This window comes from Phalacrocorax carbo, chromosome 1 (genome assembly GCF_963921805.1).
Source record: "Phalacrocorax carbo chromosome 1, bPhaCar2.1, whole genome shotgun sequence".
Lineage (NCBI taxonomy): Eukaryota > Metazoa > Chordata > Aves > Suliformes > Phalacrocoracidae > Phalacrocorax > Phalacrocorax carbo.
The window spans coordinates 27,739,305-27,753,511 of NC_087513.1; the positions used below are offsets into that span (position 1 = coordinate 27,739,305).

General features: G+C 42.0%; 1 protein-coding gene across 1 annotated transcript in view; it reads right to left on the reverse strand.

Moving 5' to 3' along the window:
- CFTR (CF transmembrane conductance regulator) overlaps positions 1-14,207 on the reverse strand; it is a 91,392-nt gene that overhangs the window by 9,653 nt on the left and 67,532 nt on the right. Inside the window, exons 22-23 of the mRNA XM_064446816.1 lie at positions 7,934-8,176; positions 4,116-4,271 (exon numbers count right to left, since the gene is read on the reverse strand). Of these exons, the coding sequence (XP_064302886.1) occupies positions 4,116-4,271; positions 7,934-8,176 (399 nt within the window). The remainder of the gene's footprint in view (positions 1-4,115; positions 4,272-7,933; positions 8,177-14,207) is intronic.

Below are 14,207 nucleotides of genomic sequence, written 5' to 3' on the forward strand. Positions count from 1 at the left end.
CGGACCCTCAGACCCTCGTTCCCATACGCCCCAGGGCTGGAGAACGAACAGAACACCCGCTGGAACCAGCCACCAGCTCCACGCACAGAAAAGTTAGACTAATACCAGTATAACCTCCATGTAGCCTCATCCACTACGTATATATTATTGCAACAATATCAATATGAAGGAAAATCAAATTGCTACGTGAATGCTTTAGTATTAGGTGCAGAGTCAGAGGTTTTGTTTTCGTAAGTGTCCTTTAGGGCCTTTACATTGACATTAAAATAATTACAGACAAGAACAAGATCATGGGAGCACTGAAGACCTTCTGCAAGTTTTCTGGGACAAGTTCTGTAATGTTCTCCCTTGAACATGCTAAAACATCTGCCTCCCATAGAGCTTCCTGATAAACACAAGTGCTCTGCTCCTGGCAACACCGAACACTTTCTGGTGGAGAAAACAACATATACACTGCCCAAAATGATCATGCAGGGTTGTTAACTAATGTCCCCAGGTGCTCTGTGCATGGGTCTGGTGCAGCAGATGCTCCCTGGTGTGGTGACCGCTGACTCAACTCGATGCCCTGCAGGAACCCAGCCCCTACAGGTCCCTCTGCAGGACCACCTCTGGGGAGCGGCACTGCTCAGGAGGCTGCGCCGCGCAGGAGTGCCCTGGCACACTGCAAAACAGCCACCGCTACGACCTCCGAAAGTGAACAGCCCTGGAGTGTATGAGAAATGATGAAATGGTGCTGGAGACAGACAGGCACAGAGACAGATGGATATAATGAACAAAGTGAGATAGCTACTGAAAAAATTGGAACGACAAAGATAAAAGTTGCGAAATTTCACTTCTTAAGTAAAATAAAGGAGCAAAAGTGATTTGATTTTTTTTTTTTTTTGTCAGCTGACAGTCCCACAAACTGTAGTAATCTTGTTCTCCACGCTAAGCTTGATTCTACTCTATATGGAGTATTTACACATAGAAAGCAGTGTGATATCTGCCAGGATGCGGTGGAATAACACTCAAGAAGACACCAGAAGTCATCCCAATCCTTTGAGATAGCAGCATCTTATTGGTCTCAGGTTTGTCCTCATTTATTTTAATGGAAAATTGGCTGCAGGTCTCCTGCTCTCCATTCAAATTTCTGAAGGCATTTTCTCAATTTGACTGCACTAAATACTTCAGGATGCAATCTGCATGAGGACCTGTACGCAGAAGAGCTTCCGTGTGTTGAAAGCAGATGCAGCTGGATGTCCTCACCCTGGAAATGTGGTGGGGAAACTCTTGCAGAAGAAGCATCAGAAAAGACTGCCCAGAAGGAAGGACTGATGGGCTTCAATTATACTTCAAACAGCCTGTTGTTGCTGGAGTAATTGCTTTGCATGAGAATGACAAACATCCTGTAGGAGCAGCCCTGTGGTCAGGCTGTGCTGAGTGCTTCAGCAGCGCCGGCTTGTGAGGAGCTGCAGGAAGGAACTTCCTTGTGGATGCTCGAAGAGATGATTCACCCCTTCACACCTCTGCAGAGTGCTGACAGATGGATCTGAGATACTGAAAGCAATAGGTTTTTGCTTTTGCTCCAGCTCACTCTGATCCCTGACCACCCCGCAGGCAGCCCCAGCATCACCCGCGTGGAGCAGCCAGCAACGCGTTAGCATGCTGGGTGTGCACGAGGTGAGGCTCCCACAGATGAAAAGCACATCTTTTCTTCTAAATTGGGAAATTTAGGGATAAGGAAGAGAAGGAGAGCGTTGGAAAGTTTTCACGAGGAGGCGTGCCTCAGGTAGAGCTCCATTCCCCTTTTGTTAGTGAAGCCTCTCCTGCAGATGGCAAATATCCATGTGTTGCTGTAGGCCAGCCTCCCCGGAAAGGAAAGGCAACTTTCTTTTTTTTCCCCATTCTGAAGCAATAGGTGAATGGCAAAGAACAGAAGTCTCCTTTTGTTCTGCTGGGAAAGGCAGGGTGGTATATGCAATTTCTCTTCCTTGCTGGGAAAGTGCTGGTGAGAACTTCATTTTGTTCTGAATGTGGGAACTTTTGAGGCATAATGTGCAGTTCTTTGGCAAGGCTTTGGGAGCTGCAGCCGAAGCACACAAACAGGCTGGCAACTCCCGTGACCCTCCAGAGAATGGAGGGCTGGGATTTTCTGGCATTGATCCATGTATCAGGGACTTCCAAACTGAACTAAATGTATAATTTTAACAATGAACTAACAATGCACCTCACTAGCAAAGGGCAAGTTACACTGCTCATGTAATAAATGGCTCTCGCCTTTTGCTGATGGCTGCAGAATGATGTTTTCTATTCTATTAGTGACTCTATAGTGAATACTCAGCTATGAGAATTATTAATCATATTTTTCACTGGGACAAGGAGGCTACTTGTCACTAAACATCCAGTTTTCTCCCCAGTCCATGCATTGCCAAGGACAGCTGGAGAAGGAAAGCAGAAACGCTGCTGGGCAGCCACATCCCAAAGGAAGAAAGGGCTGAGAGGAAAAGGATGACTATGGGAGAGACAGGGAAGCCCCTTCCAATGCAGAAAGATATACTTGGCTGTATAGCTATAGCAGAAGAATTTCCCAAAGGAGGCATAGCTTATACTAGGAAAAGCATCCTTCATCCTGTTCAGCCATCCTTTGGAGGCCAGCTGCATAATGTACCTGTCCTCCAAAATAAATAGATGCAGCTGTATTTGCAGTTCGCTGCACAGCTGCCTCAATCTGAAGGGGAGGCTTTTTTCATGCTTGCAACCAACAATCATGCTGCAGAACTGAACCAGCAATAAAAAAAGGTATAAAAGTTTACAGGAATAGATAGCCATGAAAATGTTGAAGACAGAAAGGGTGATGACAGGTCAGCTATCAAAGGTCGGCTTGCCAAGCAAGCTTCAGCTCAGCAGGCAGCGTGTGACCAACCAGGCAGTCGGTAGAGCTCAGGCAAGAAACAAATCCAACCAGTGAACTCACCACTGCCCTCTTGGATCTGTTTTATTGGGGGTGTAACTTGGCAATGAAGAAAGGGTCCATTCTGGGAAGGTCAAGGTGTTAAAAAGTTGCTGCTTTTGAGGAAATTTCAGAGCACGATTGCAGAAATGCACAGAGAGGAGAGAGTTGTGCCTTCTTTGCATGTCTACTTTAAATAAATGCTACTGGGGCTACTCCGGGATAACATTTTTGAAAGGGAAGCTATCCCAACCCAAAACTGATCATTAAGTAGAAAAATTCAATTCTGAGTCCCTCTTGTGTTTGCAAAATCAAAGCCATTGTGTTTCCAGCATCTTTTAACAGCTACCAAAGCCAAGATGGTGCCATCAGAAACAGCTCGGTCAGAGCTAAATCCCACCTCCATGACACTGAAATAGATCAGGAGTGACTACAGCAACTGAGTGACAGTCATATTAGTGACTTCACTACAATTAGTTTGGTTTCTTGTAGTATAGTAGAAAGCAGAATTTAGCCTACATACCCAGCAAAGGGTGAAACTGAAGACAGACCTCTGCTCTGCTATGATGATTGCGGAAAAGAAAACAAGTATTTTGAAAACGTAAACGTGACAGCATATTTTTCAGTTAAATCAGCTGGCTGCTCCAGTGTCTCTCCAGCTATGTTAAAGCACCTCAAGTAGACAGTGCACAATAGCATTATACCACATGTATGTTCACTGCAGCTCACCAGCTTTCTAAGAAAGCAACCACCTTCCTAAGATGGCAGACTATCTGGGAACAAACCAATGTGCACAGAAAGCAGCTGGCAACTCCTTTAGTTGGGGATAGGATGGGGGAATTGCACAATAAAGGTTTGACAACTGACAGTCAAAAGGAGATCCATGGTCACCCTGGTGGCCCTCTCCTTGGGTGTCAATAAGTGGACCAACCAGGGTGACCAAGGATCAAACCATACTTACCAGTCTCTGGGGCTAGTAGCCAACCCTCAGAAACCAGAGTTTGTAGTGAATCATTGCATCCATCCATCCATCCATCCATCTATCCATCCCACACCCTTTTTCACAAAATCTTTGCATTTTGTTTCCCAGCATAAAACAACTAAATTCCAGCCTGAAGTAACTATGCACATATAGATATAGAACCAATTCAAATAAAGGCACACAAATGTACAATAATCTCATTACCTGAGGAATCACTCCAAATGCCTTTCTCCACTGCTGCACGCTGACTGTGTTCCAGGAGACTCCATCAATCTGGATATCCCCTTCTGTATTCAGCAGTCTTAAAAATGCAAAAAGTAGAGTGCTTTTTCCTGAACCAGTTCTTCCTAAAAGGCCCACCTGCAGTGCAAATCATAAAAGCAAATACTTAACACTGCTCACAGATTAACCACAGACCAACACAGAAACAGTTAGAAATCTCAGCAGTGGAGAACAATCCACATGGATCTCAATGGGATAGTAAATGTCATTCATTTGGGAATGATAAAAGCCCACAGCAAGGGCTGAGAAAATCACTGGGCTAGACTCTTCTTTGTTTTGTCAGAATTAACCAAAATGAAAAATCTACGAAGATCTATGAGAAACCCTTAGCTGAAGAACAGAAATTTGCTTTTATATTATCTTGTACTGATTAGTCTAGCTTTTTGTGCTTTTCCCCTTTCTTTTGCAATGAAGCCCTCGTCAACAAAACCCCATCCAGCAGACATAAACCAAGTAAGGATTACACTTGAATCACACTAGTAAGCTACTCCATTTCCATATAATTGAAAATAGAGGGCCTGACTGCGATCAGACCGTGAATTTGTAGTGGGGTAGCTTGAGCCTGAGGCAGCGGTCACAGTACATAACATGCTTTTGCCCACCCCCAAGCAGCAATGCAAGTCCTCAACCTGCCCAGCTGGTGCTGCCATTCCTTACCTCTTAGGTGGGAAGAAACATAATACACAGGGGTTTTTTGTTAATGTGTTTCCCTGTGGGATTGCACTGAACTATTGCTGGAACGAGTAATATTTGTAGTAACCAGCAAATGCTGAGACACTGCCTTTTCCAACAGCTGGGTTTAATAAGGCTAATGACGTCCTGTCTGACCATTATCTGCTTTTGTAGGGTGACAATATACATGTGAAGGTGAAAAAGGGGTTTCTTCCTGCAATCTGGCATCTTTTCTGTAACAGCGACTCAGGCTTCTGAACCAGATGAGCAGCCTGCATCACGTTGCACCGACCCAACCTATTGATTGGGAAGATTTGTATTCCAGTCTACGAAAAAGGCATGAGGGAGGACCCAGGGAACTACAGACCTGTTAGTCTAACCTCAGTTCCTGGAAAAATTATGGAGAAGACTGTACTGAGTACTACTGAAGGGCACTTAAAGAATAGTGCAATCATCAGGCACAGTGAAGAGGTTCACAAAGGGAAAGTCCTGTTCAACTCATTGAATATCCCTCTATGATAAGGTCACCCTCCTCCTGGATGAAGGGAAGATGGTGGATGTCGTTTTTCTGGATTTTAGTAAGGCTTTTAATACTGTCCCTCACAGCACCCTTCTGGACAAGTTGTCCAACTGTGGGATGAGCAGGTTCACGGCGTGCTGGGCGAAGAACTGGCTGAAGGGCACAGCTCAAAGGGTTGTAGTGAATGGGGCTACATCTGGCTGGTGGTCGGTCACCAGTGGTTGCTCCTTAGGGTTCAATTCTAGAGCCAGTTCTGTTCAGTGTATTCATCAACGATCTGGATGCAGGAGTTGAATGCGCCACGAGCAAGTTTGCATCTGCCAAATGCAAATGCCAAACTGGGAGGTACTCTTCACTCTCTTGAGGGACAAGAGGCCTTGCAGAGGGGTCTAGATAGATTGGAGCATTGGGCAATGATTAATGGGATGAAATTTAACAAGTCCAAATGCCAGATTCTGCACCTAGGATGGAGTAATGCCAGGCACAAGGATAAACTGGGAGAAGAGCGGCTAGAGAGTGGCCCTGCAGAAAGGCATCTGGGGGTGCCGGTCAACAACAGGCTCAGTGTGAGTCAGCGGTGTGCCCTGGCAGCCAAGAGGGCAAACAGCAGCATAACCAGCTGGTCAAAAGCCACGATTATCCCGCTGTATTCAGCACTGGTGTGGCCTCACCTGGAGTACTGTGTGCAGTTCTGGGCCCCGCAATTTAGAGAAGGGTGAGAAGGTCTTTGAATGCATCCACGGAAGGGCAACAAAGCTGGTGAAAGGGCTGGAAGGCACATCCTGTGAGGAGCGGCTGAGGACTCTGGGCTTGTCTAGTTTGGAGAAAAGGAGGCTGAGGGGCACCGTCATTGCTCTCTACAGCTTCCTGAGGAGGGGAGGTGGAGAAAAGAGGTGCTGATCTCTTATCTCTGGGATCCAGTGATAGGACACATGGGAATGGTTCAAAGCTGCACCAGGGGAGGTTTAGATGGACATTAGGAAGCATTTCTTTACCAAGAGGGTGGTCAAACACTGGAACAGGTTCCTAGAGAGGTGGTCGATGCCCCAAGCCTGGCAGTGTTTAAGAGGCATTTGGACAATGCCCTTAATAACATGCTTTTAACTTTGCCAGCCCTGATTTGGTTGGACTAGATGATTGTTATAGGTCCTTTCCAGCTGAAATAGGTCTATTCGATTCTAGTCAACCCCCTGAAGAGAGGAGAGCTCTCCCCTTTCCTGCATGTTTTATACATGCTTCCCTACAGGGTAGAGACAAATCCTCTCTAGTTTAAGAAGCATGCTCTAGTTCTGGAAATGCTACCTCTGAGTCCATGGTTCATCACTGAAATTGGATCGAGTTCCTAAACGACAGCCATTGAAAAAAGGATCTTTGTTTTAATTGCTCTGCCCCCTCTCTGTACAGTACAAAAGTATCTTTCATTCTCCATACTCCACTGCTTCAAGGGATTTTCCAGGAAGTAAATCCATTAGACTGCAGCAGCACCTGCACCTCCACGCTCCAGGAATCACAGGTGCCTCTCTTCCAAAGGCAGAGCAGTTTCAGGACGGTGCTACGGGAAGTCAGATCCCTGGCTTCAAACTTGGTAGATGAAACATTCAGTTCATGTAAACCAAGACAGATCTACCAAACCTGGCAGAGACTGGTGCTATCCAAACTAGGAGCGAGGAGCTGCCTCATGGCATGGCCAGGGAGCCGTCACTGAACCTGTTTTCTCATCTAAATGGGAGAGTTAATATATCTTCTTCATCTATATGGCTTCAGCTCAGGAAATCGTGCAAGCCTTTCTTCCCACCCCACTGAGGAAGGTCCTTCAGCACGAACTTAAAGCAAAGTGTTAAACCTCTGCCTAATTGCTGTCCTGAAACTAAAGCTCTTCCTTGAATGGAACCCTAAACACGCATGAAGATTAATTAGAGGTTTGTCAACCTTCTAAAGAATAGAGCTGTTTATGGTTTGTTATGTAATAATTCGGGGTGGCATAGAGCCCTCACCGAACGGGCGAGATGGCACCTCCACCCTCCAGCTGCCAGAGCAGCGGTGCGTTACCCTTGGCACAGCAGCCGGTATTCTTTCGTGCCCTGCTCCACCTGGGTCAGGCTGCCCCCAGCACCTGCGCTCACCAGCAAGTTTCCTCTCCCCAGGAGAAGGCGGTGGATGACTTCAGGCACAGGAATATGGCTTGGGCAACTGCTGCATATGTATTTTATCAGTATATTCTGCTCCTCATGGCCAGCAAACAACCCCACGGTGCTTCACTGAGGTGTTACATAGCCTCAAGATTTCTAGGATAACTGAGGCAGATTTTCCTTGCTTTTTTTTTTTTTGTTTGTAGCCAATAATCCTACAGATGAGCTCTTTTTAAGAAGAGACACAAGATGTTTCTTTTCCTCAGGTGCTTTGGATGATTACTTTGCTTTGTGACAATTTAGTTTACAAAAACTTACTGAACTCAACCTACTCTTTAGTCTATGAATAGGTTTATAATGACACTTCTGTAGTTAAGCTTAATAGAAGTCAGATAAAACACAACAAAACAGTGTCTCACCCTCTGCCCTGAACTTATTGAAAAAGAAATGTTTTCTAACACAGCAGCTCCTCCTTCACCGTATTTGGCTGTAAGGTCCTTCACAGTCATTTGGCCCCCAGATGGCCAGTTCTTCTTTTCCTTCACATGTCTGTTTTCAATTACAAGGGCATCTGAAAGCTGATTATTCTTCTGTGGCTTAATGTTTCTTGTCTCTTCTGTTGGCATGTCAATAAATTTAAATATTCGTTCGACAGACCGCATCTAGGAATCAAAACAAACAGTGTTCTAATTGCAATTATACTTAGCTATCAAAACAAATGAAATCAAATTATTCCTAGTTCCTAGTCAGAACAGTGAGTCTCTTTCCTGTGTAAGTTATATCATGATATAGTTTTCAAAGGTGGGTTACTTATACAGAGCTCTAGATTCTATTGCTCTTGTACTACTGACATTGGTCCAACATGTGATTCCACTTGCGTTTTTTTTTTTAATGGATATAATAGTTCTTTCTACTTTAAAAATATTTTTTGAAAACTGTAGATGACCTGTATTCATGAAAACAAAGGACGATCATGAAAGCAATCTTAGAGTCTTCAACTCCTTCCTCCTGTAATGGGTTGCCCAACCCAAAAACTGAAGTTCCTTGAATAATGATTGATCTCCAAAGATCAGCAGACTGTGTGGAATTTGAAATATGTAAAGCAGTAGCATCAAGTAAAGAGGAACAATCATCAGACATTAACACCTGAGTATTTATGAGAGATTATCTATAGTTTTTACAAAAAAAATCAGTAGGAACTTCCATTATAATTAATTTTATATCTGTAGTTACATATATTAGGTGAAATAATCAAGTCCTGTAGTTCATGAACTTCAGACAGAAGTTACTAGTACTCTTGGTGAATTTTCAAAGGAACATGGGACTAGAAGGGATGCGCTTGATCTTTTTTTTTCCTAAATGGGACAAGGGTCAATTAATAAAGAGTTAATTCATCTCCTTCACTAGAATTTCACTGCTTAGGTGGTCAGAAAACATATTTTTAAGTTTATGGAACAGTTTGTTCTTGTAAATTAATTAAAACTAAATTCTAAATAGTTCTTCTTCCCAGCTGCTTTCCCCATTAATTTATGGAGGGCTGCCTTAGATCCAGTCACCCTTTGTTCTCCAAGACTAAAGAGAATCCAGGTTTAAGCCTCTTTCTTGACATATGTTCTCCTTCTCCAAACATCCCAGTTCAAATTAATCTTTTCTGTCTGACCAGAATGTACACAGCATTTTGGATGATGTTTCACAAGGACGTTGTACAAATTGATATTTTCCTGTCTATATTAGGAATATCTTGATTAGCACATCCTAGGATCATATGCTCTTTCTTCACCGTCACATCTTATATTCACCCTCTGATCAAGCAGTGGTCAGCCAAGCTTTCCTCCATCTTAGCCATTTCTAACTGAGGAGATCCTTACTTGCAACAGAGGTTATTCTTAGCAGTCCCAAAATTCAAACCTACACTTTGACTACTGAAATCTATTTTATATCAGCAATTTGAGGTCGCCTAATACCTTTCAGCTTCCAGCATCCTTCATGCTAACATTGCCTTTCAGCTTTGTGCCTTTGGCAGATTTCTTCAACACAATTTTTTTACTTTGTTGAAAGCATTAAAGATTTAAACAAGCTCAGTCACAAATCTAATCTTTGTTGAGCCTCCCTACAGCTTAATACTTACAGCTTAATGCCATTTCCTTTCTGTCCAACTCATTAACTAGTTTACAGTTCTTGTAATAATCCTGATCTCCTTCATTTATATAATTTCTGAAACAGAGCCACAGCCAGTGCTTGCCTGAAGACAAATGAGATCTACTACATTACTTTTGTCTGGAAAATAAATCATCGAACACAGTTATCAGGTTAGTCTAACGCAACCCTAATGTCAGCAAACCTGAGTGCATCTTTGATTACTTCTTCAAATTAGTTTCTAAAGACTGCTGCCATCAGACTAGCAAACTGATGGTGGCATCAATTACTTCCTATTTCTCCTTCATAACCAAAAGTGACAGTTGTTATTCTATCACCTGCCACCACCACTGCTAGCTTAGTGGATTCATCTGAAGTGGCCATTATCAGATCTCCAGCTTCTCAGCCAGTTCTCCCTGAACCCTAGGATGGGATGCCTGGTCCCACCTGGTCTGCATGCATGGCATGGCATTGTTCCAGTCCAGATTCACATGTTTAACTGAAATGGACAACTCAGAACCCAATCACATTTAGCTGAAGGTTCTGATTTTAGATGGACTGAGTCATGGGTGATGTATGTGTCCCTCTACAGACTCTACAGGAAATTTAGGGAGACCAGGATTCTAACTTAGGAGCTTCAGTTATGTGCTTACAGCTAGGCCGGTTTTTGCATATAATTTCCACCTCAGATGTTGTAAATCCCATTTCTACCTTCTGCTTCACTTTCAGATCCCCAGATTAAACACTGTCCTTTTACTGAAAACCGAGATCAAATATTCATCCAGAATTTAGGCCTTTTTCAAGTCTACCTCTGATTTTGTCAAGTGTCTCTTCTCTGTCTGCTTCTTGAGCTTGAGGCATAGCACGTTTTGGTTAGCTAAACCAGTCTGTGGAGGCTGTCATTTGTAATATACCTTTGGAGAATGCTGTTCGTCCTGGTAGTCCTAGGGTCTCCAAAATTTCCTACTGTTTTTCTCCTGCCATGCAGGAAAGCAGTTTCAGTCCCTCACTTGAAGAAGACATGACCTTAGTCTACATTTAGGTCCCTAAGTGTCTTAGTCCAACTAACTTAATTAACCAGATTCCTCATTTTACCAAAATTTGACCTTTGTAAACAACAAGAGTAAATGATAAGATAGTGTCAATTCTTATTGGTAAGAAATATTTAGCAAAATAAATAAACAGATAGATACAGTCATAGATACTGTATCCAGGAGTATCTGGGCCTTATTATTAGCATTTGTTCTCTAATCCATATTCCCAGTAATATATCTCTCTTTAGTGGCATTATGGAAAACCCTTTGTACATATTTGACCTTCTTAAACTGCTTTTGTAATTCTTTCTGTAAAGTGATTTTACTTGATATACTACCATCCCTTCCTCCTGTTTGATCCAGATTAAAGTAGTTAGGTGGATTTTCCATGTGGGAAATATTGGAGTATTTGCTTACATCTCAGCATCCTGAAACACAACTGTGACAGAAGTTTTGAAGAGCATGCTAACAGCCAAGCTTATCAACTACAATTTCCATCTCAACCTCTCTGCAAGATGGAAAGGCATGGTCATCATCATACGAATGTAATCTCATTTTGGTGATACAAATGGGAAGACCTTGGATCAGACTGACTATTTTCTTCCTGTCTTTAGTAAATCCCCACAATGAGCACCATGCATTTATTTTAATCAGTGTTTGATGGTACATTTGTTTTCAGAAATCTTGTCTTTTTAGAAACATTGCCACTTCAGAAATGAAGGTCTTTCTTGGCTTCATCAAGAACTGTGAACTTTTGTACAGGCAGGGATTCCTTACAATCACCTGAGAGATTCTACCATTATGTGGTAGCTAAAATCTGCTATGAAGCCAGCTGGACAAAGAGCCTTCCCTTTCAACAGAAAATTTCATCTCTGTCCCAGCTCCCCTGACAGATTTATCAGTCACATCACATATGCAGATATTTTAGACAGCTTAAAACTTTAAATCAATTCAGAAGGATGCTTTCCTGGTTCTGTAATTTGCATTATGATTTAGATACGGGCAGAATGTAGCATAAATGTCAGTAACATCTTACAAAGATAACCATTCTTCCTTGCACAGGTAGAAATCTTCTGTCATTCATAATGACAAGTATAGTGTAGGTGACAGCAAGTTTCTTATCCATTATTCCCATCAGCACTGTGCCTGCTCTATTCATATTCTCTAACTAATGCTTTAGAATAAAGGAGTATATTTACTACTTTCATCTAAAAATGTCTAGAGCATAATACACTATTTTTAGCCTTGCCTAATTGTATTTTACTGAGATTTTAATAACATTGCAAATTCTTTAATTTACTTTCTCATTAATATCACTTAAACTCTTCTTGATGTTGAAGAATTCATAATAGAATTATGTAATGTATCTTTCCAGAAAGTGGAAGAAGTAATTCTTTTACAAGTAATCTAATTCAATTCATTTCATTGGGCCCTATGTTCTCTTCTGCTAGAAAGAGAACAGTTACCCTCTCCAGACCAGACACGCATAGTAGTTAATGACCTTATTGCAAGCCACCACCTCCCCAAAAACACGCTTTCTGGAACATGCACCGTGCAGCTGAGCGATCCTATGAGAGGTTGGTCCAATGGCTCATGTTGTAAAAAAGCCTTGTGCATTGAGTCACTGCAAAAACTAGGCCAATGCAGGCAGACCATATGGTTTACCAAGGTTTCACATCTTCTGCTGTCACATTTTGGGTGCACTTATAGGACATGTACTCCTTTTCCAAAATGCAAAAATGAAATATTTCATTCATGTCAGACTTGTACTGATCTTTGTGCTCTTTCTCACACTGCTTTATAGGCAGAAAAGGAAATGTTCTAACAGATTTTTCTTGGTTCTGTTCCCCTCCTGATGACCAACACCTCACTTTAAGAATTGTCATTCTGATGCAGATTTTACAGTCAAGTATTTTAGTTTAAATGAACTTTGGGAATTAACAGTGTTCTAAGGATTTCTGCTGACATTAGTAAAAAGCATATTAAGCTCATGTCCTAGTTAAAAAATTACCAGTTACACAGGTGAAATAGCTTGGGAAAATAAAAGCATGAGAACCAGCCATAAAGGCACCATTATTTTTCACAGTCCTAATATTTTCTTTGATCCTCTTATCTACCGTGTACTACTTTAATTCTTCAGCATCCCTGATGTACAGGGTGGGACACTGTGAGGTTTAACAAGTGTGGTTTTAATATCTCTTTGCGGGATTCTTTTTATATCTCCTTACATAAGTAATCTTGGCAAGAGTAAAAGCATGGCATTTTCTCTTTCCCTGATAAAAGGAATTGTCCTTCCTAGTTATAGCACTGCTACTGCAGCACACACATCAGTGAAGGAGGAGGTTATATTAAAACAGTCCACTGGGACTGGACTTAGACAATGGTGCAAAAGCAGCAGTTACTGGAAAACTTACTCTTTCTTTATGAAGGAAAAAAATAAAAATACTACAAGACTGCTTGGAGAGATAAGAAGACTGAAAACCCGCTAAAGGGATATTGGCAGAAATGATCAAAGTGAAAAGATAAATCTAGCCTAACTGGTAGCTTTAAGTGAAACAATGGATAGCTGTCAGAGTGACCATATATGTTTTAAAAAAAAAAAAAAAACAAACCCAAAACAAAACATCAAAACAGCAGATAAAGTATCAGGGCTGTAGAGAATGAAATGCCAAAACCATTATGGGATATTAAAAGACAATGGAGATTTTTCATTTAAAGTCAAACCAGTTCAACAGAAATTGCTTCAAAGAGAATATATATGTATGTAAAAACAAAATCCAACCTAGAAACTCAGATTTCTTCAATATCTATGCCAGCGTCACAGAAAGATCAAGAAGGAGATTGTGTGCAATAAAGTCAAATTTGCCACCTACCCATCTCTTTGGCCAGTATTTCTTCCAGTACAATTTTTCCTTCTTCATGTGATCCTGCTTCCCTATTCTCCTGCCTTCCTGCCTTTTGCTTGCATTTATTTCACTGAGGTCCCACACCTTGCATATCTAATAAAACAACTCAGCACAAGCTTAGTATCATCTACAAATTGCAGCAGCTATGGCTTCGGACATGGGCTCCAACCACTTGCAGAAAACTCCAGCTTATCTGACAACAAAAGGCTGCACCTACAAATGTGCTATACACTCAGGCATGCTTGTGTGGAGGCTTATAAGCACAGATGTCACAGCTGCTCAAGGAAGGGCAAGAGCGATATCATCTAGAGCGGTGCGTGAATATCTGTAACTGGAGAGACATGGAGATGTGTCAATACTAGCCAATCTGGTCCTGTGGGGAGCTTCAAAATACCCCTTGAGAGAAAAATAGAGTATAACCAAATAGAGTACTAGGTCAGGCACACATGCCAGGCTTTGCAGGACATCTGTAACCAAATAATTATAAAAGTCGTTAAAGAGGGAAGCGCTAAATGTAGAGAATACAAAAAGCAGGAAATAATACATCTGCATCACCCAGTGAAGCAGTTTAATTATCTCGAAACCATGAAGCTATTCTTATTTGTTTGGCTACATAA